This window comes from Anser cygnoides, chromosome 1 (assembly GCF_040182565.1).
Source record: "Anser cygnoides isolate HZ-2024a breed goose chromosome 1, Taihu_goose_T2T_genome, whole genome shotgun sequence".
In the NCBI taxonomy this organism is placed as follows: Eukaryota; Metazoa; Chordata; class Aves; order Anseriformes; family Anatidae; genus Anser; species Anser cygnoides.
This window is the reverse complement of record NC_089873.1, coordinates 147,737,204-147,758,100: the sequence shown is the minus strand read 5'-3', so window position 1 is coordinate 147,758,100 and position 20,897 is coordinate 147,737,204. Positions and strand designations below refer to the sequence as shown.

The 20,897-nt window shown below is 43.9% G+C and overlaps 1 protein-coding gene and 1 long non-coding RNA gene across 5 annotated transcripts in view; one reads left to right on the top strand and one right to left on the bottom strand.

The window, feature by feature from the left end:
• Positions 1-295: 295 nt before the first annotated feature.
• On the bottom strand, positions 296-5,474 carry LOC125184522 (uncharacterized). The gene is made up of 3 exons (XR_007168664.2): positions 5,170-5,474; positions 3,165-3,428; positions 296-1,934 (listed from the first exon to the last, which is right to left on the bottom strand). It is a non-coding gene; the product is annotated as an uncharacterized lncRNA (long non-coding RNA).
• Positions 4,217-20,897, top strand: part of TMEM255B (transmembrane protein 255B) — a 72,697-nt gene continuing 56,016 nt past the window's right edge. The window contains exons 1-3 of one of the 4 annotated variants that reach the window (XR_010827019.1): positions 4,217-4,967; positions 13,794-13,936; positions 18,093-18,155. Coding sequence is in view for 3 of the 4 variants with exons in the window: in XM_048077921.2 (XP_047933878.2) it covers positions 4,532-4,967; positions 13,794-13,936; positions 18,093-18,155 (642 nt within the window). In the remaining variant the exon portion in view is untranslated. The remainder of the gene's footprint in view (positions 4,968-13,793; positions 13,937-18,092; positions 18,156-20,897) is intronic. The other 3 variants (XM_048077921.2, XM_048077916.2, XM_048077917.2) reach the window with 3 other exon arrangements.

Here is a 20,897-nt window from a genome sequence, read left to right as displayed (position 1 = left end):
CAACTGTTGACCCTTATGAAATATGTGATCATCACAAACCTGGTAGATATTGCACCCTCAGCAAATTTGCTAACACCAAGCTGTGTGCTGTGGTTGACACACTGGAGGGAAAGGATGCCATCCAGAGGGATCCTGACAGGTTTGAGAGGTGGACCTGTGTGAACCTCATGAAGTTCAAGAAGGCCAGGTGCAAGATCTTCCATGTGGGCCGGGCCAATCCCAAGCACACATACAGGCTGGGTGGAAAATGGATTGAGAGCAGTCCTGAGGAGAAGGACCTGGGGGTGTTGGTTGATGAGAGGCTCAACATGAGCCGGCAATGTGCGCTTGCAGCCTAGAAAGCCACCTGCATCCTGGGCTGCATCCAAAGAAGCGTGGGCAGCAGGTGGAGGGAAGGGATTCTCCCCCTCTGCTCTGCTCTTGTGAGACCCTACCTGGAGTGCTGCGTTCAGCTCTGGGGCCCCCAGCACAAATAGGACATGGACCTGTTGGAGCAAGTCCAGAGGAGGTCCACGAGGCTGGAGCACCTCTCCTATGAAGAGTTTGGGTTGTTCAGCTTGGAGAAGAGAAGTCTCTAGGAAGACTTTACAGCGACCTTCCAATACCTAAAGGTATTGGAAATACCTTTAGGTAAATACCTAAAGGGGGCCTACAAGAAAGATGGGAAGAGATTCTTTATCAGGGAGTGTAGGGATAGGTGTGTTGGTTTTACTCAGCTGGGCAGCTGAGCTCCACCACAGCTGTGCTCTCCCACTCCCCCTCCTAAAAGGGAAAGAAGAAGAAAATACAATAAAAAGGGCTCAAGGGTTGAGATAAGGACAGGTAGATAACAATTATCGTCACAGGCAAAACAGACTCAGGATATGGAGATTAATGAAATTTATTACCTATTGCTAACAAGCTAGAGCAAGCAAACAAACAAACAAAAAAACAAAACTTAAAAACACCTTCCCCCATCTATTCTCTCCCACCTCCTTCCCCCATGCGGCACAGGGGAACAGGGAATGGGGGCTGCGGTCAGTCCATGATGCTTCGTCTCCACTGCTCCTTCATGGTCACTTTCTGCCCCTGCTCCACTGTGGGGTCCCTTTTGCCACATAAACCCAATACAATAGGATAAGGAGTAATAGTTTTAACTGAAAGCAGTTAGATTTAGATTAAACATTAGGAAGAAATTCTTCACTGTGAGGGTGGCGAGGCACCTGAACAGGTTGCCCAGAGAAGTTGCAGATGCCCCATCCCTAGAATTGTTCAAGGCCTGGTTGGATAGGGCTTTGGGAAATTTGATATAGTGGAAGGTGTTGTTGCCCATAGCAGGGGGGGTGAACCAGATGATCTTTAAAGGTCCCTTCCAACCCAAAACATTCTGTGATGCTCTGATTCTATGGCACTCTGATTCTATGATGATAAACACATATATACCTTAAACCCAGCATCAGAGATCTTGCCTTCAGATTGGTCCCTGAGGTGTACCCCAGGCTGCCTGCCTCTTTCACTATCTTGGCTCCCCTTTAGCAATCTCCACACCTGATGAGTGAACTGTGCTTGTACCTGGCTGCTCCAAGTTAAGCCATTTTCTCTGAAGGACTTTATTAAATGCTTAGCATAATCCAGACAGATTTGCTTCACTGCTTTCCTTTTGCCTCAGGAATTACTTACCTTATCAAAGATTTTGTCAGTTTGACATAGTCTAGTTTTGATGAAAGATACTGTATTTGAATACATTTTTCACTTGCCTGTAAGACTTTTCCTAGTCAAATCGATGGGACATGGAGTTGCTGTTCTCACTCCCTCTGCCTTCTTGTAAGAGAGGTTTCCTGTTCTCCAGTGATAGAGCTTCACTTCCAGCTTATCTGATTCACTGAAAACATTGCTTAGGACTTGAGAAGATAGCTACCAATTCTTGCAACTTTTGGGGTGCAGTTTTCCTGGGCCTGTCACAAGAAACAGCCTAAGTTATGCCTCCACTTACTCTTCTGGTAATGTCATTTACATTAATCTTGATTACTTTAGGTTCTCTACCATTACCCTCATAGAGATAAATTGTTGACTGAAAACTGAGTCAATGTGTTCATTCAAGATTTGAAGCAGTCTCATTCTTCATCCTATCCTCAGCATCTAGCGGTCATACATCTCCCTTCTTTGAATCACTTTTATTTATATAATTGAAGAAATCTTTATTATCTGTTGTCCTTTTCTTTGCAACATCAGGCTCAGCTAGATTTACATCCATTCTTTCTCCCTAGTTCTGCAGTTCCTACCTTGCAAGATGTAGCTCACCTATTTTCTTTCCTATAGGTTCACTCACTACTTTAATATCCTCTTTCAGGTAGTTACTTATCCAGTCTGTCTATAGCTGTTCTGAAGCTGTTCTACCTTTTTTTAGGGGATGAGAGTGCTATATGTTATTTTTTTTACATTGGATTTAAATTAATTCCATGATTCTTCCACATTCAAATGCTTGAGTACTTAGACCCAGGCAGACTCACCAATCATTTTTCCATAGTTTCTTAACTATTGTTTGCCCTCTGATATCCAGGACTTTAGGACCAGATCTATTTTTGACTCTCCTGAAATTTACAGTGAAACACATGAGTCGTTGATCAAAGGTTATTTTCCATAATCAACTTATTTTTAAAGGGTTTTATAAGATCATTTCTGTTTACTGAAAAGAAGTTGAAAACAGCTTCCCTTTGGGCTGTTGTGTCTGTTTGGTGGCTGCTGGTAGAAAAAGATTACTGCTCATCACACCCAAGAATACATTCTGCATTCAGGTATTTGTTTTCCAAACTCTGGCTGGGGAATGGAAATTTTCCACAGTCCTTCCTGTTATTTAGTGTTGATGGAAATCTCTGTCCATAACCAGCCCTGAAACTGAGGGGCTATGCTAGCTTTTGAGGCTTTGTTATTACTCTTATGCATCTCATTTTCACTAGGAGAAATGTTTCGTTTGTACCATCACCTTTTCTGTCTTTGTGCCTTCATTACTTTCTGTTAATAATTGGTAATCAATACGTAGAACAAATACTACCTTTATCCTCATTTTTCTCTTTTCTACACAGACTACAGCCTTCAAGCCCTCCAGGTTAGAGGACACAAAGAGAAAAAAGTGGCTTTGACTCAGAGTGGACATAGTTTGTGGCTGGCCTTAGTTCGGGACTTACTTGACTTCATAGACTAGGGGTGGTATCTGAGAAAGTTGTTTCCTTTCATGTTAACATTTCCTGGGGAAATCTGGAAAAGACTGAGAAAGCAGGGAGAAGTCCTGCAAAGGGAACAGCAGGCATCTAGACAATGCAGTAGCTGGTGGCTGTTTCTTCTCAGTTGTTCCTAGACTCTTTCTGAAAGAAGTCACACCTCCCTGCAGTCGGTAACACTAAGAGCAGCAGCCAGCAGTTCCTGTGCAGCAGCAGGACAAGCAGCAGGATCTATTGCGGGAATGAGAAATAAGATGTAAGGAGAGAGACAGTGAGGCTGAGAAATTGATAGATACTCTTTAAGAAAAGGAACAGCCTTGCCATATGTCTTGACTATTGCCTGTCTTGGCCTATGCCTACCTTAACCTGTATCTCAGAGATTCCTATTTTTGTTATTCATTTTATTAATATTTATGGTTGCTGTGATTTTTTTTCTGATTGATATTGTTTTTTTTTTTTTTTTTTTAAGGGGAAGAGGAAAGCTGAAAGGAAAGCTTTATAATTCTAATCTCCACTAGGTGACAAATTGGTCCCCTGCCATAGGCCAAGAACAAATGAAGAAGTGAAGCCAAGCCTGAGACACAGTTAGAACATATAATGAATGAAGTTACTGACTACTGCACAAATAAAAATCTAGTATCTGCCCCTCCATCCCCCCAAAATACTCAAAGGTCAGCCTGAAAATGAACTGCTCAGAGCGTGCATTGGTAGATTGGGGGAAAAAGGTGCCTGGCTGAAAGACAAGAAGAGCTACATCTCTTCAGGGTGCAGGCAGGGAGGAGGTGGACTTGCACTTGGAGCAGACCTGAAAAAGTTTGTGCAAGTTCTCAGCTTATGGCTAGCCCATTTTACAGACCAGGGTGGCCAGGGAGATGCGCTGAGGGAATTTAGGTTGGATATTAGGAAGAACTTCTTTATGGAAAGGGTTGTTAGGCATTGGAATGGGCTGCCCATGGAAGTGGTTGAGTCACCATCCCTGGAGGTCTTTAAAAGACGTTTAGATGTAGAGCTTAGTGGTATGGTTTAGTTGAGGACTTGTTGGTGTTAGGTCAGAGGTTGGACTCGGTGATCTTGGAGGTCTCTTCCAACCTAGATGATTCTGTGATTCTGTGATTACAATAACCTCAAAAGTGGTTATAGTGTGGTGGGGATTGGTCTCTCCTCCCAAGCACCAACTGATAAGACAAGAGGGAATGTCCTTAAGTAGCGCCAGGGGAGGTTTATGCTGGACATAAGGCAAAATCTCTTCACTGAAAGGGTTGTGAAGTATTGGAACAGGCTGCCCAGGCAAGTGGCTAAATCACTATCCCTGGAGGTATTTAGAAGACGTCTAGATGTGGCGCTTAGTGATACGGTTTAGCGGTGGTCATGGCAGTGCTAGGTCGGACCAGATGACCTCAAGAGATCTAAACCTAAACGGATTCGATGCAGACGAGGTGCAGCAGCCGAGGGACTGCCGCCCCAGCCGCCCCACGCAGCCACCCCGTCCACGGGGCCCCTCCGAGGACCCCCCGAAGCACCGGGGGCCGGCGGGCGGCCCCGGCTCCCCCTCAGGGCCCCCCTCGGCGAAGCCACCGCCGGCGGCGCCGCTCGCCCCGCCCTCGCCCCCCGCCGGGCTCCCCCCCGGGGCGGTCCCGGTCCCGGTCCCTCCCGCACCCCTCCGCGGGCAGCGGCGGCGGGAGCGGAGCGGCGGCGCCCGCCGGGGCTGGATGATGGCGCCGCCGGGCGCCCCGGCCGTGCCGGGCCCGCTGGCCCTGCTGGACCCCACAGGTGAGCCCCCCGCGGGACGCGGGCTGAGGCGGGGCGAAGGCGGCCCCCGGGGGGCGGCGGGCAGCCCGGGAGCCTCCCCGCGTGGAGAAGGGGCCGAGCCCCGAGGGGATTTGGGCTCTGTGAGGGGAGGGGGGGGGCGCGGGAGGCAGGACCCCAGCCGGCTTCGTGCCGCGCGGCTGGCGCCCGGCGAGGCGTTACTCACGAGCGTTGATTTTTCCTTTCCAGCGTCCCGCTGCCCGTAGTAAGTCGCTGGTACGTTACCGCTGCGCGCCCGGTTGGTGGGAAGCCGCCCGTCCGTCGGTCCCGGGTGGAAGCGCCGGGGGTGCTGTGCTGGGGCAGGTGGGGACGAGAGAGGGGCAGGGCCCCGGCGGAGGGCGCAGCGGTCCGGTGCTGGGGTGCAGCTAGCGCAGCCCCGCCGAACAGCCGGCTGGAAAGTGTGTCGGAGCTCAGGTTTACCTTAAAAAAAAAAAAAATGGCATCGGCGTTGAAAAGGTGACAGCGGAAGATGTGCCGTAACTTAAAAAATGTCTTCGGGCAGACAGCGGAAATCCGTAAGCTCTCTTTAAACTCGCGATTAGCTGCCCGTTAAATTATTTGTTAGCGAAACAGTTGCTGCCAAAGCAAGGAAGCCGTATCGATACTGCACGGTATCACTTACCGTAGCCATACTACATAGTGTCAAAGCACAGTATAGTGCGTTTTTTTTCTCTCTTCATGATACAATTGTAAAAGAGCACAGCAGTGTTTCTCAAGGATTTTTGAATATATAACGCACTGACGGGTTCTTCCTCACAAATTCGTAATAAAGATAAGAGGCAGACCTGATACGAGCTGCTGTCTCGTGGCTCGGAATGAATGCTGTTGCATCGGGTTTAATTAGTTCAGCACTCTGGACAAGTCAAGCATTTAATCAGAAAAGGGAAGGCGATTGCCAATAGCGGGTGTGAATATCCCTTTGAAGCATCTCAGTCCATTGCATTTAGTTTTGGGAGGCAATGTAGGATTAATTCACTGGCACAAACCATTTTTGAAAATACACGATGAAAAGCATAGCCGGGAAGAGAGATGGTGCTGAAATGAACGCTGCAGTAATTAAAAATTATTAATTTAGCTCCAAAGACCTTGCCTTAAATATTTGCTTGACAGTATCAAAGCAGCGGATACGGAATTGGCATTGCTGCTTTGATACTGTACTCCTCTGTCTTTGGTGACTTTCTGCTTAAATTATCTTGTTATGTATGGTTAGTGCCACTCTGTCTGAAACAGACTATCACAATTCTTTCATTAAGTAATGAAAATATACCTTTTCTCCTGCCGCAAAACTTTCCTCCCTTATCTTTTCTCGTATTAGGATGCTAATACACATTTGGCTGGAGCATTATTTCAAATAAGTGTTTCCATTTAGATCACCTTAACTGGATCAAAGAGGAAGGTATGAAATTGTGTGGCGCTAATATCCAGCCAATGTGATTGTGGTCCCAGCAAATTGCTGCATCCTGCAGTGTTTCCTTCCTTGCCAAAAATCGTTCCACACATTTTTATAGATTTTATGATGTCTGGAGACGGATTTTTAAAAGGAGTTGTGAAGTTAGCAAAATATAGTCGCTTTAGTTTTAACTAAGCCTTTTTAGAGTTAAATTCCAGATCATATGCAAGTTTTCCAGAGTCTAGATTCACTCTGTTTTTCTCTCCCTTGACCATTGCACAGATTCCATGCTATGGACACATTTCATTGTAAATTCATTCGTTCTCCTTTTAAACTCATCCTTTTCTTCATTCAGATCCAGAGCCTACTGTTTATCAAAGGATCTACCACTTTGCATTCTACCAGAAATCTGATCTATGCCCTCCCCACAAAATCATCCATTTTCCACAGTCTTCCTGCAAATTGAATTTACCTCTCTGGCCATTGTGAGCAGGGTATTGTAAATACAATTTTATTTTCTGCAACTGATGAACGGAGAAGTTCTGCTGAGTCTTTTGCTGCTGTGTGGCCAGTGGAGCTTGATCTTCAGCAGGCACTTTTTCTTTTTGCTCTGGAGGAAGAGGTAATAATAACATGTTCACGCCCTCTGTTGACCCTGGCCACAAGCTAATGTTAATGCGGATATGATGAGATTTCTTTCCACACGCTTGATTTTTGGTAAGCTGAATTATGAATTTGAAGCATTAATAAATTGGAGTGAGGTTCAGACTAAGAGCATATGCTCACACTGAATCATTGTTAAAGAAGTTAGAGGGGATAAATGTCAAATTTATTCTGAGAGTCACTTAATTATTAAAAACTTGGAAGGTCACTAGCCTTCGGTAACTGTTTCCTGCACTACAGAAACATCAGCACTGGAGGAAAAATCAACCTAGAATTACTGATAGCAACATTTCCTCTGCTCCTAAATGACTTTCCTTTTATGTGGTTGGCCTTTGTTCCAACACTCGGCACAGAGATTGTTGGGGAAGAGCGCTGAATCAGACCCTCTGTCTGTGCTATGGACAGTGTTCCTGGGGAAACAGTCTGGCATTGCTTTTTGGCTGCACAGGCCTATGGGTAGGTACAGTAAAAGCAGGTCCAAAAAACTGCTTGGCAACTGCTACAAACAGCAGTAAACAAAGATTTGAAAAATCTTGGGAGCCAACATGACCGAAATAGCAGAAGGGTGATAATAGTAAGAACCATTGGCAGCTGTAGCCCTTTTCATCCGAAGATACTGTGCTGCTTTACAAAAATTACTTTGTCTTCCCAATAAGATTGTGACTTATATACATGTAATTGTACATATTTTGATAAGGACACCAACGATTTTCGTTGATGTGACTAAGGAAACCCAGACAGGCAGAGTGGAAACCAATTTAGAACCCAGTTTCTACCCATTTACTCTTAGCATGTGGCAGTCCTTGAAAACAGGGGCTTGCATGTGCAAGTCTCTGCTGCAGAAGGGGGCTCCCTCTACCCCGGTAAGTCATCTCTGCTAAGCGTGGAGTTTGTGGCTGCCTGCAGGTAGTTATGAGAGCTTCCAAAGTGCAATATAAAATGGAAGGTATGATTGGATATTTGCATCCAGTGTGAGATGCAGCTGGTAAAAGATCAAAAAATGTGAGGATTGAAGGGTATCACATCCATAAATCGATCGTGCTTTCTAAGAGCTGTACGTTTCGAAGTTAAAATGTAGTTCAGTCCAAAAAAAATTACCTTATAAATAAGGGCATCCTTTTCTGTTTTATCTCAGTAAGTCCGTATCCGATTTACTCCAATTACAAATGAGATCGTGCCTCTTCCTAAGACATTTTCCAGCAAACCCAATCTGGAATCAAACTCATGTGTTTCTTTTTTTGCGTATCATTGATAATCAAAACTTTGGAAGGCAGCTTGGACGTATGCTTTATCTCCATTCAATCTGATTGGCCTTTGCCAGTACAGGTGTTACTTTGAAAATGCAGAAGCTTTGCTCCTCAGGCACTTCTCATAAAAGCCTGTATTCAGTGGTTTCAAAAATGCTTGGCTGAGGAGCGTCTGTCCCACTGACTTTCAGAAGGTTTGTATTCCTGCATCCCTTTACTGTATGTCTGCATTACAGCTGCGGTTCTGTAACACTGTAGGTGTTATAACTGATCTCTCTTGACTATTGTAGAATCACAGAATGATAGAATAACTCAGGTGGGAAGCTACCTCGGGAGGTTGCTAGTCCAACCTGCTGAAAGCAGGGTCAGCTGTGAGGTCAGACCAGGTTGCTCAGGGATTTTTCTGGTTGGATCTAGAAAACTTCCAATGATGGAGACAGCACAATCTTTTGGGGCAAGCTCTTCCAATGTTTGACTGTCCTAATGTTAATTTTTTTTTGCCTTATATCCAATCTGAAACACTTCTTACGTTTCAGTTTGTGTCCACCGTCTTTTGTCTTGCTGCAGTAAGCCACTAGGAAAAGCTCGAATCTGTCCTCTTGATGACCACCTTGTAGGCACTGAAAGATTGCTACTAGCCCTGCCAAAAGACATCTCTTCTCCAGGCTGAACAAGACCTGTTCTGTCAGGTTCTTACACAGTGAGTTCTCCAGCCCCGTGACCTTCTTTGGGGTCTTCTGGTGAACTTGCTGCAGTTAACTGATGTTTTTCCTCTACTGAGGGCCCCAAACTGGCTGTGATGTTATATGTGATCTAGCAAGTGCTGAATAAAGAAAGGGTCATAGATACCTCTCTGATCTCCTGGTGATGCTCCTGTTAATGCAGTCTTCTGTTAACCTTTGTTTCCAGGGCACACCGCTGGCTCGTGTTCAGCTCATTGTCTGCCAGCACCCCCAGGTGCTTTTCAGCAGAGCTGCTCCCCAGCCCAGCAGTCCCCAGCCAGTACTGTTGCAAGGCAGTGGTTGTTGTTTTGCTCAGGACTTTGCATCTGTCTGTTGGATTCTGCAAGGTTTTTGCTGGCCCATTTTTCCAGCCACTGTAGATCCCTCTGAATGGCAGCCCTGCCCTTCAGGAGTACTGACTGGTCACCAAGTTTGTTGTTGTCTGCCAGCTTGAAGAGCATGCACTCTTATCACTTTCTCCAGGTCATTAAAGAATACAGTAAAAGGGACAGGTCCCAAGACAGACCCCTGTGGTACTCCACCTGTTACCGGCTCCAGGTAGAACACGATACATTAACCACTGCCTCTGAAGCCAACCATCCAGCCAATTTTTTAAACATTTGCTTGTCTACCCATCCAGACCATGACATCCCAACTTGGTGTTGAGAATAGTGTAGGATGCAATGTTAAAATCTGTGCCAGATGTGACGTAGATGATACCCACTGCTCCACAAATACAGACATTTTGTCATAGGAAGCAGTCAGGTTGGTCAGGCATAATCACTTTTGGTAAATCCTTGTTGACTGTTGCCAATTTCCTCTTGCTTACGTGCCCAGAAATGTCTTCCAAGAGGATCTGCTCTGTAATTTTTCATTCCAGTCTCCAGGAAGCCAAGTGAGACTGATTGGCCTGTAATTCCCTGAATCATTTTTTGACTCTTTCTGGAGACAGGCAGAGTGTTTGCCTTTCTTTACTTACTGGGGATTCCCTGATCTCCGTGACTTTTCAAAGATGATAGGGAGCAGCAAGGGCATCAGCCAGTTCTGGTGGCATCCACGGATGCAGTAAGTCAGGTGGACCTGAATGAACTGAGCTTTCTCAAGGAATCCCTAATTCAATCCTTATCCACTGCTGGTCATTCTCCTCCTTGAATCGTCTCTCTTGCTGGTGAGCACATGCAAAGAAGGCGCTGAGTACGTCAGCTTGATTTGTGTCTGCTGCCACTAGTTCATCCGCTCAGGGTTGGCCCACGTTTGTTTTCTTTCAGTCTCTGTAAGGACATGGCAAGTGGAAATAACAGAGTGGCTTACCCCTTGAGTAAAGATTTAGGTTTCTAATAATATTTTATAGCTGTAGGTTTTCTACTCGGGCTGTATGGATTAAAGCTGGCTCAGCTCTGTCTGTGCTGCTCTCTGCTTTCTTTACTGCAGCAGATAATGCCTTTCACCTGCACTTCATGTTGGTGACTCTGGTCCTGACTAGTTCTCCCAGCTTTCCTTTGCTTTTCAAGCACTTGTTTACAGAAATGCTCTATTTATAGGACGGGGTTCACTCTCCTCCCTGTTGCATCAGTGTTGATAGATCTGAGCTGTAAACTGGAGTAATTCAGTTATTAGGGCTTAAAATAGCCCTTTACAAATCAGTTGTCAGGCTCAGTACTGCTAGGAGGAGACAAGATGGGTGGGTGACCAAAGATGGACACTTAAGCTGACCTAAACTGTGAAGCCAATATCTTGGAGAGCCATCTCCTTGGTAGCTTCTGGGGATACCGCACTAGTTAAACCACTGGGGATACTGCAGAGCTTTCCTTTGGCTGAGTGTTGATGTTTTCATGCCCTGTAACAAAGCAAGCTGTACTTCATAGGCATCAGAGTACTGGGAATGTGGAGAACAATTGGTGTTCTGTGAAACACTGAGCAAACCTAAATTATTTGTGTCTCTGAGACCTGAGGACACCTGGCACTTGTTTTAATATGACAATGCAATGGGGATTACTTTTGGGGAGACTTAAATTTCTGAGTGCAATTCTCACAAGTGCAACCACAGGTAAATGAATTTCTCATGCTGAAACTACATGTGGGCCTTACACTTTTTTACCGACTGTCAGACCCTCCCTTCATTTTCATCCACTTACATGGTTTTGAGCTGGCATATGGTCTGCGAGCTGCACTGCCTGTAAACAGCACACAAAGGTACATTTTGAACATCCATTTTTCCGCAGCAGCTCTTTCAAGTATCCAGTAATTCTGAAAAGGCAGCATGGTTATGAAGCTTCACCAGTTCTCCCGGCCTGATTTTCATGGCTGTGGAAGGTTGCTCTGGGATAAAGATTCCCGATTGTGAATTTTGGTCTTGCCCTCAGTCATGCTCCTTTTGGTTTTGCACTGAAAAACATTTCTGCAATGCAAATGGAGTGGTCAACAGAAATTTCCCTGCTATGGGAAGGCTTGGCTGGTTTATGCAACAGCTGCTGCTACTGCGGTAGCTGCCCTGGGTCGTATGGCTCCATCATATAAAACCAGTGCATGCTTGGACAAGGCTTCACAGAGACACAGCAACCTCCAGACATATTCAGAATAAAGATACTTCTTTGTTTACTTCTCCCTATTCCTTTTTTCAACATCAGTGACTTTTCATGTATTTCGTAAATATGGTAAGCATAGCCAAGCATCAGTTTCCTAAATCTGTAGGGCCACACTGTATTTCATGTGTCTCTTATAGTAGGCTGTCAGGTTGCAGAGTAGGCTGGGCAAATGACTACAACAGCAGTGTAACTATGAGCTAAAACAAACAACTAGTTTGGGTATTGTCTGGGAATCTGAAATTCAGTAGCTTAATCCATATGCTGATTGAAGGACTGCATTTCTTTTTATTTTTTTTTATTTTATTTTTTTCCTGAGACTTGGGGGGGGTTACTGGTATTCTTCTGTTTGGTGTGCAGTGTGCTGCATTTCCATGCATTTTGTAACACCTAGCTCCTGGAGCTGGATGCCTGAGAGCTGCATCTTTGAGGTGGATCAGAGAGCAGTTTGCTGTCTCAGTAATGTCAGAACATCTTAAAAAGCCTGAGCTGTAAGAACTCAAAGACTAGAAGGCATGTAAGAACATGATCACTTCAAATATTTTTAAAAAATCCAATAGATATATCTTTGTGGGAATGGTAACTGACTTGTGAAGTTGTAAGTCTGCTTTCCTCTCCTGAACTGGCGGCACTGAAACTGAACTGGCTTCATTTAACCCCATGCACGTGGTGAAGAGCTGATTGATAATGAAGAGCCTCTCCGTTTCCGTGTCCTCTCTGACCCTTCGTGGATTAATGGGGAATCACCAGAGGCAAACAGCTGGGACACAGGCTGGAGGGGAGAGTGCAGAGAGTTATTGGAGAGTCCTATGAATTATTTCTTGATCTTCAGCAGGAAGGCTTCGTACATGCAGTGAAAGAGATGCATGTAAGCGCAATAGACTTCAGTAAAGTTGCCTGCATTTCATACTAAAAAGCTGGACTCATTTTGTCTGTTAGCGCCACTGGAGAGATGCCAGCAAACGTACAGATTTTGATTATAGAGGCATTTATTTATTCACTGGAATTATTTGACTTGGTTTGCCAGCATCCCTAATCTAGCTTGGCTTTTGAACTGTCAGCACTTAACTGAGTTACCTGCCTTTAAATTGGCCATGTAACTAAAATGACTCATTGCAAATGGCCTCTGCTTGCCGTTGGACTTCCTTCGTTTGCCCTGCTTTTGCCTACAGCAGATCCGTCAAGTCTCACCCCTGGAGTCCAATACCAACAAGAACGCCTCCTCTCTCACACCTGCCCCTCCCTGGCTAGTGCCGTTGCCTCCAACATTCAGTGCAACGCCGCAGCCTCCACCTCACCCCGAGACGCGTCCCGAGTGTGCAGGCTGCGTCGAGAGGCTGCAGGGGGGAGAGAAATCGGTTTGGTGCTGCGGAAGGGCCCGAAAGCAGGACCGTGGGCTCTCTGATTCATTTGGGTGCCTTTTGTTAGCCAGGGTCACGTACTGATGGCTGGTTTTCAATAAGTCTTACTAAGTCTGTGCTGTGGGCAGGTGCTCTGATGTTAGCACTCTGGTTGCAGCTCAGATATACCACCACGATAGCAAGGTTAAGTGGCTTGAAGGAGGCTGAAAGCAGTAAATGAGCCTGCTGTTTTTCACTTCTGGGCACCTGAATCCAACCCCCAGTGACACTGAATGTATTTCATCGAGCAGCTATTATGTAAAAAGGCAGGCCCTTATGTCATTACCTGATATTACAGCTTTGTTTCAGAGATATAGATTGGTTTGCTTACCCTAGTAAATGTGAACAGCACATTCATTTTCATGATAGCACGCAGAGCTTATGCTAATCTCGTTTAAAATATAAATTCATACGTTCTGTCCACATAGAGTTAAACTGGAACTTCACAAAGGTAAGCATTGTTCGAGGCCTGCAGGATTTGACTTACGGATGTGAGCAACAACTTAATTATAAATGTTACTGCAGATAAGGCATAATTATCATTGTCACTGACATTTGGTTCAGCTTAATAAAAACTCATCTCGTACGTGCACCTGATGCGTGTGCATTAAGCTATGTAGAGCTCCAGCTAACTCCTTATGTTTCTTCGGTCTGCCTGTTGCCTGCCAGCAGTTTTCCTTAGCAGGAGAACAACAGTGGGTTAACCACAGCAGAAGTCAACAAACGGTCCATTATTTGCTCTGTCATGTTTGCAATTAAAAACTTCTTTTCCCCCACTTTCTACAGGGCAGTTTGCAAAAAGGAAGAAGACTTCACTTTGGTTCACAGTCTCTCTGCTGGTGGTGTCTGTTTTCATACTGACCATAGGGCTGGCAGCTACAACGAGAACAGAAAATGTTACCGTGGGAGGCTACTACCCAGGCATCATTGTGAGTAAAGGATCCTACTCTAGGATGTTGGGTACAACTAAATAAATTATTATCAGCTGGATACAGGAAGTTCGTATTGATTACAAAGAAAAACAAAGAAAATTCAGTTTTCTTGAATTTCACAGGAGGGAGAAGCTCATTTGTTTTGATTTGGTTCTAGAGTGGGATTAAATAGGGAGGTAAACTCCGTTTTTCTGAATTGCCCTGAGGAGGAGGTTTTAGGTGGCACAGGGGGGTCAAGTTTACACTGCACAGCTGTGTGCTGATCTCACAGTACTATGGTGGAGGATGTGCTTGACAAGTGACTGGACAACAGGCATGGGATAGTTTTAAACGGCCTTTTAGAGATTCACTGCTTTGATGGTAGAGTCACTCTGCTCTTGTGTCCATGTGCCAGGAATTCTGCTGGATCCAGTGCAGGGAAAATGCTGCTGATGGGTACGTGGAAGCTTCTCCCTAGAGTCTGCCCAACTTCTACATCCTCTTACACAGTCTTGGTGTCTGTCCTGCAGTACAAGTTCCCCTTCCAAAGTCCTTAGTCTTGTTTTTACCTTGGGAACATGTATTCCAGAACATGTACCTGCACTGGACACAAGGCTCGTGTTGCATCTCTTTAATACTGTAGTGCCTTGTTGGCCTCTGGGGAAGTGTGGCCTTTCTGGGCCTTGCACCCATGGCCCTTCCCAGTCTCAGAAGCAATCAGTCATACCCAAAAGAGTGGAAACCTCTGGAGTAAAAAAGTTTTTTGAGATGAATTGGCAGAATTTTAGGGGGAAAAAAAAAAAGAGTAAGGGCAGCAAATCGTCTCTCTGCCTTATTTAGCCTCCCACGGCCAGCCAGAGGAGGCAAAGGGTGCAAGGTGAAGAAAGAAAAGAGGTAGGCTCCTGCTTAGGTATGTGGCTCCACCAGTGCCAACACGTGCTGCAAGGTACCCTTAGTTCTTGTTCTCTGTAGAATGAAATGCCCAGAGAAGAGGGATCTGTATCTTCTAATACAGTGCATACATTTTGCATTGCCATTAATAATTGAACTGTTCAGTTACATCTTGGTGTCATGCTGAGAACAGGTCTTTCGGAAAGATAATTTTGGGATAATGATCTATAAGGAGTGGTGATCTAAAAATAGAACAAAAAGTAGTTACAAGAATAAAACCTTAAAAGAATGGGTTTTCCTTTCTTTAAACTGAAATAGATAGATTAATACTGATAAAAAGTCTACTTCTGTAATTTGAATTAAAGTATTTTAGAAGGCCACATTATCTTCATTCATTCCCTTGAAAGGAGTTTCATTTTTAAAGCGGTCTTGATTTGGTATGGTAAGTAATAAACCCGTGTGCACAAACCATTTTATTTCAGCATTTAGTTTCTTTTAGGAAGAAAACAATGTCTGTTTACTCAGAAAAAAAAATAATAAAATGTTTCTTGAAATATTAATCATTAGTAATCAGTTAGAATAACTAGAATATATCAGAACGCTTTGAAAGCAAAACCTTTAGTAATAATTTTCCCTGTCAAAAGATTGTTGGAGCTAAATAGTTTTCATGAAATTCAGAATTCTTTTCATGCACACATGTTGTATTATTGAAGTAACAGAAAAAGAGATGGTTATTTATCAATGTAAATGTTTAGGAAGGGCTAAAGATGCTGCACAAACCCTTTGTGATAACTTGCCAAAAGCCTAGTTAGAGGAGCACAGCTGTGTTCGTGCCCTGCTGCTGGAGGTTGCTGGCTCATGTCTAGCATTGACAGATGGACTATGGGAGGGCCTCGCAGAGCTGAGTAATGCTCCAAAGGTGCTCCTCTTCTCCACTGGCAGTAGAGGGAGCTTAGAAAATTGTCAGAGCACTGATCAAGAACTTGTAGATAGCTAGAGCTCGGTAAGTGAATTTGACATTACATATTTAACTCTTGGGCTGAAAGAAATTTATGAGGTTAGACAAAGTTAATTACAATTCAAAATGAAGTCTAGTTCTCACAGAATTTAACAATATAACCTTGAGGCTGGTTGATGAGACCTAGATCTCTATTGGTCTTAGGTAAGGGACTTTGGACTTAAACAACATGCAGAATTAGGCCCTTACCTTGCAAACACCTACAAATGTGAACAAGACTATTCACTTCCATAGACTTACTTGCATCTGGAAGCATTTGCAGATCAGGGCTTTAGATCCAGATTCACAATAAAAGTTGGGTGTCTGCTTAGTTCCCGTTGTCTTCAAGAAGAGTTAGGTGCCTTAATTTCTCTTTCTGTTTGGTGATTTGTCATTTGTTTTGGGAAAAGCTTTTTTATAAAAGCATCTTTATAGCAGTAGGTATTATCTACATTTACACAGCCAAAGTAATTTAACATACAATATTTCTGTGTGTAGGCGAGTTAGTATAATGTTCCACTTTGGAAGATGCCTGCTTTTAGTAGATCACTGCTTGATCATCCGTTTGGGTTTAGGGTTGTCTTTGTGGAACGGGTTACAAAGCTGGCTTGGAGCTTCTTGAACCTTATTTCCTTATAAATACTGTTTATACTTAAGTATTTCATATCACTTCTCCGTGACTACTGCTTGTATTATTTTAATTAGCTATTTTTATAATCTTTCAACCAGGAGACCACAGAGTCCAAATGTCCCAGTCACCATACAAGAAAAGCAGCACATATAACCCTAAACCAATCTCAGCAATGTCGTGGCTTAGAGCATGATCTCTATCTGGTTCTTTTTTTTATTATTAATTTTTTATTTTTTATTTTTTTCCCTGTATGTGGATAATATTGCTCTGCTCTGTGTCCTCATTTGTAAACCTTAAATGGGACTGCATGGATTGCTCCTTTTAGGATGAAAAATTGGGGTTGGAACCAGCTGTCATTTTGATGTAGCTATGTTAATTTACAAAGTTGCTGTCCCCTGAACACAGTGTCCTTGCTCACGGTTCCAAGTCTCTCCCCTACTCAGCAGTCAGCACAGACGTGCTTGCACACTCTTTCTTTTTCAAAATCTCTACTTTCAGTACTTGTGCCTCTCTTTCACATAAATCTTCCCAAAGCACTCAGTAGCTAATCCCCTTTCCCTACATTTGTCTTCTTGAGGGAGAATCATGGATTCCTGTTGTTACGCTGAGCGATTAAAGTGCTTACAGGAGATTTGCTTTCTGCTGCGTGTGGTTGTGCATAAGAGCAGGGAATTCACAGGCCTCGCTCAAGCCCTTGGCTGGGACACTTAGTCCTTAAAAACCTAATTGGGCTTGGAAAAGAGGCTTTGAACCAGATTCGGAGACCTAGTTCCAGGAAGGGGTTTAGACACCTTAACAGAAAATTCATGCCTCATCCATGGGGTGCGTTGGGTGGGAGCTAAGGGGGTGAGCGGGGTTTCACTGAGCAGGGAGGAGTGCCAGCCGCACTGAGTGCCTGCAGAAGAAGCAGACAGCCAGCAAGGCAGGGAGGGAGCGCTGTCGAAACAGACCTGCTGCTGATACTGGCACTCCTACCGTGGCTGTTTCTGAATCTGTGGCCAGCTACATCTTATATGTTTGTCACTGAGGAACCTCCTTTTCTGCAAGCCCACATGAGCCTGGTGAGAATCCTGGTGCCAGGAAGGTCTGAAGAGGGCTGGAGCACTTCTATGAAGTAAGGCTGAGGGAGCTGGGGATGTTCAGCCTGAAGAAGAGAAAGCTCTAGGGTGACCTCATTGCAGCTTTTCAGTACTTAAAGGGAGCTTATAAAAGAGGTGGGGAGCATCTTATTGCTCAGGCAGACAATGACAGGACAAGGGGGAATGGAATTAAACTAAAAGGGAAGATTTATATTAGACGTTAGGAGGAAATTCTTCACTCAGAGGATGGCGAGGCCCTGGCACAGGCTGCCCAGAGAAGCTGTGGATGCCCCATCCCTGGAGGTGCTCAAGGCCAGGCTGGATGGGGCTTTGGGCAGCCTGGTCTGGTGGGAGGTGTCCCTGCCCATGGCAGCGGGGTTGGAACTGGATAATATTTAAGGTCCCTTGCAACCCAGGCTGTTCTATAATTCTATGATAACATTCACTCTTTCTCCTGACACACCCCAATTATCCCATCTGTATGATACACCTGCTCAGATATCACTGTGATGATTTGGTATGTTGACCAAATAAGCTGACCTCATGTGTTTCTGTTGGTTTTGTTCTTTGCCTTAGCTTGGCTTTGGATCTTTCCTAGGGATTGTTGGCATCCACCTGGTAGAGAACAGAAGACAAATGGTAAGCGACTGCCCTTTTTGTTTTCTTTTTTTGTACCTTTTTTTGTACCTTAATGTCTTAAGAAAATGAAAAGCAGAGATTTCCTGCTGACTTAAAACTGCTGCATCTGCTCCAAAATGTTTTTTCATTTTTTCACCTTTTCTGAGAAGTTTCTGAGAAGTATGAAGTGGCCAGTGATTCTCTCTGTATGGGGCAAGGGATGATTTAAGGGGTTATCACTTCTGGATCACTTTTTTTTTTTTTTTTCAAACCAAATTAATTCCCTGTTAATTTAGTGAGTTGAACAGACTCAGGGCAGGTTCAGATGAGTGCCAGAATTTGGCCAGGAGTGTGTAGCAGAGAAAAGGATGAGGAGAAAGGCCAAATGCATGAGATGTGCCAGTTTGAGCAGCAAGGAGCCGTGTTATCAGCTCTACCATAACAGACTATCTCATCCTGCACGAGAAGTTTGTCAGCAACACTTTCCTGAAAATATGCATGTTAAAAGAAAATGAACCTCAGAGCTCTTGCTATCGAGGCTAGGTCAGACAGGATCTGATGATACTTTGTGGTTTGTTTTTAGATTTAGCTTGGCTTTGCAAACCTCTTGCTTTTATTTATGTGAGGAAGTCATTTAAAGTCCTTGGGTCCATCTGGGCAAAGGAAAGTATATGGGACTGGATTTGTGCAGTCTTACACTTTCCTTGCTCTCAGCAAAAAATGTGTCTTGGTTGACCAAGTGTCTTGGTTGACCAGAAGCATGTCCAACGTGCACTGTACAGTAGACTGATTATAGCTAAGCGTTATGAAATGCAATTCATTTCATAATGTAGAGCCTTCACAGGTGTAAATCAAAAGAGCGCTGTTGAGCTCAGAGGAGGAAATGATTGATTTACCTTGCGTTTTGCGAACAATATAGAAGTAGTCTGCTGTGATTTCCTGTTTTCTTCTTAGTAATTCCAGTCTTGATTTGATTATTTATAGTCAAAATTCTTTAATAATATCAGTGTGCTGTTTTTTTTTCATTGTCTGAAAGTTTCAGTGGTGTATTTCAAGTATTCCCCTACTTTCAGCTTTTGTTTCTATCTGTGTTTCTCAAAGAGGTGAGACTGATAAAGCCGTGATGTTTGTCTGTGTCTTTTTCTGTTCCCTATTCCATTTTTTAAATGCATTGGCCAATTTCAGGCAAATTTGGCAGGAAGGTAGAGAATTCAGAGATGTGCAGCTCCTTCGGGTTTCATGGAAATTCACATGTGGGTTCAGAAAAGAAGTGTAAATCCCCCATGGTGGTAAAGGATGCAGTGTCAGCTCATCACCCTGAACAACTAGGGAGTCCAAATGGAACATGACCCGTGCGACACAAATCTGCAGCAAGCCAGGCCTCATTAATATTGCTGGTAACAAAACAAATTATTTGTTTTTAAGAACTATTGTCCCTCATTTCTACACTGGAGACCAGGATGGATAGCTGGTTCCAAGTTACAGGCTAGAGGGTGGGTAGATGACAATAGCTTTGTCTTCCACAGCATTCACGTTCCTTTGCTGTTTTATTGTTCAGTTTTCCTAAGAGGCAGTGTAGCCTCTCTGTTGCTTCTGTCTTTAGCAGAAAATAAAATGGTTGACCAAAAGAAAGAAGGTGGGTGAGATGCTACCAGAGCTTGTAAGATTCAATGCCTTGTATCATTTGCACAAGGACAGTGAAGAAATAAGTATCCAGTGTGTATGGTCTTAGTGTTTGTTTGCATTTACCAGACTGGAGCAATGAAAACTACTTTCTGTTCATAACAGTTATGATCTGGCTGTTGAAAGATTGTTTTGTTGGGGAACAGACCAAGAAGGTAACTAGAAAGTTTAATTATACGTCTCGTCTTGAGTATCACCCACAGTGCGCTAAGCCTGGAAGCACTGTCTAAGGCTGAGCCGCTTGTTTTCGAACGTCTCGGAAATGAGTTGGAAAGGGTTTACATCATACCACAACTGAGGACAGTAATTATTCCCTGGAGTGTAACTGAGTATATTCAATTGAAAAGGTTTAGGGCAGCTAAAACAAATTTGCAGCCATCAATAAGACTGCAAAATCTTAGATAAGCATAGAAATGTAACAGAAATATCATTTTCTGGTGACTAAAAATTCTGTTCATTGCCTCATGACAAAAGTGTGAGGGGAAGAAAAGGAATTATTTACTCAGTTACTTCTATTTTAACCGGACTTCCTTTGAACAGTTACATCTGTATAATTTGAGTTTAACCTAGTGTAGCTCTGACAATTTTTTGGCCCTGTAATGACTCAAAACTTCATTTTCGGTTTTTAAAATTGAAAATGAATGTAGGTTCAATTACACTAGAGAAAAATCCATTTTAATTGACCTTTCCTCCATAAATCTATTTCTCTCTTTGTCTTGAAGTTGTATTTATTTGTGACCTATCCTCTGTAAGTCCGGATTTATTCATGGTTTATGATACGCTGAGTGCAATATGAAATACGTAATGGTTAGCAGAGCTAGTCCAGCAAAAACCCAGCACTCACTAAATGCAAACACAGGGTTTGAGAAGGAATGAAGGCACAGTTAGGCCAAATGGACAATAGTTTGTTCTTAAAACATGACATTAATGATGTTACACTTCTTTGACCTTCTTCTTGGCATCCCAGAGTCCACAGTGGGAGCTCAATGTGCTGACCAAGGTATAACCCTTAATTCAAAGGAACTGCTGCTTGCAGAATCAGGCTCTGCCTCATTGACGAGCATGATTTCAGTTGAGCTC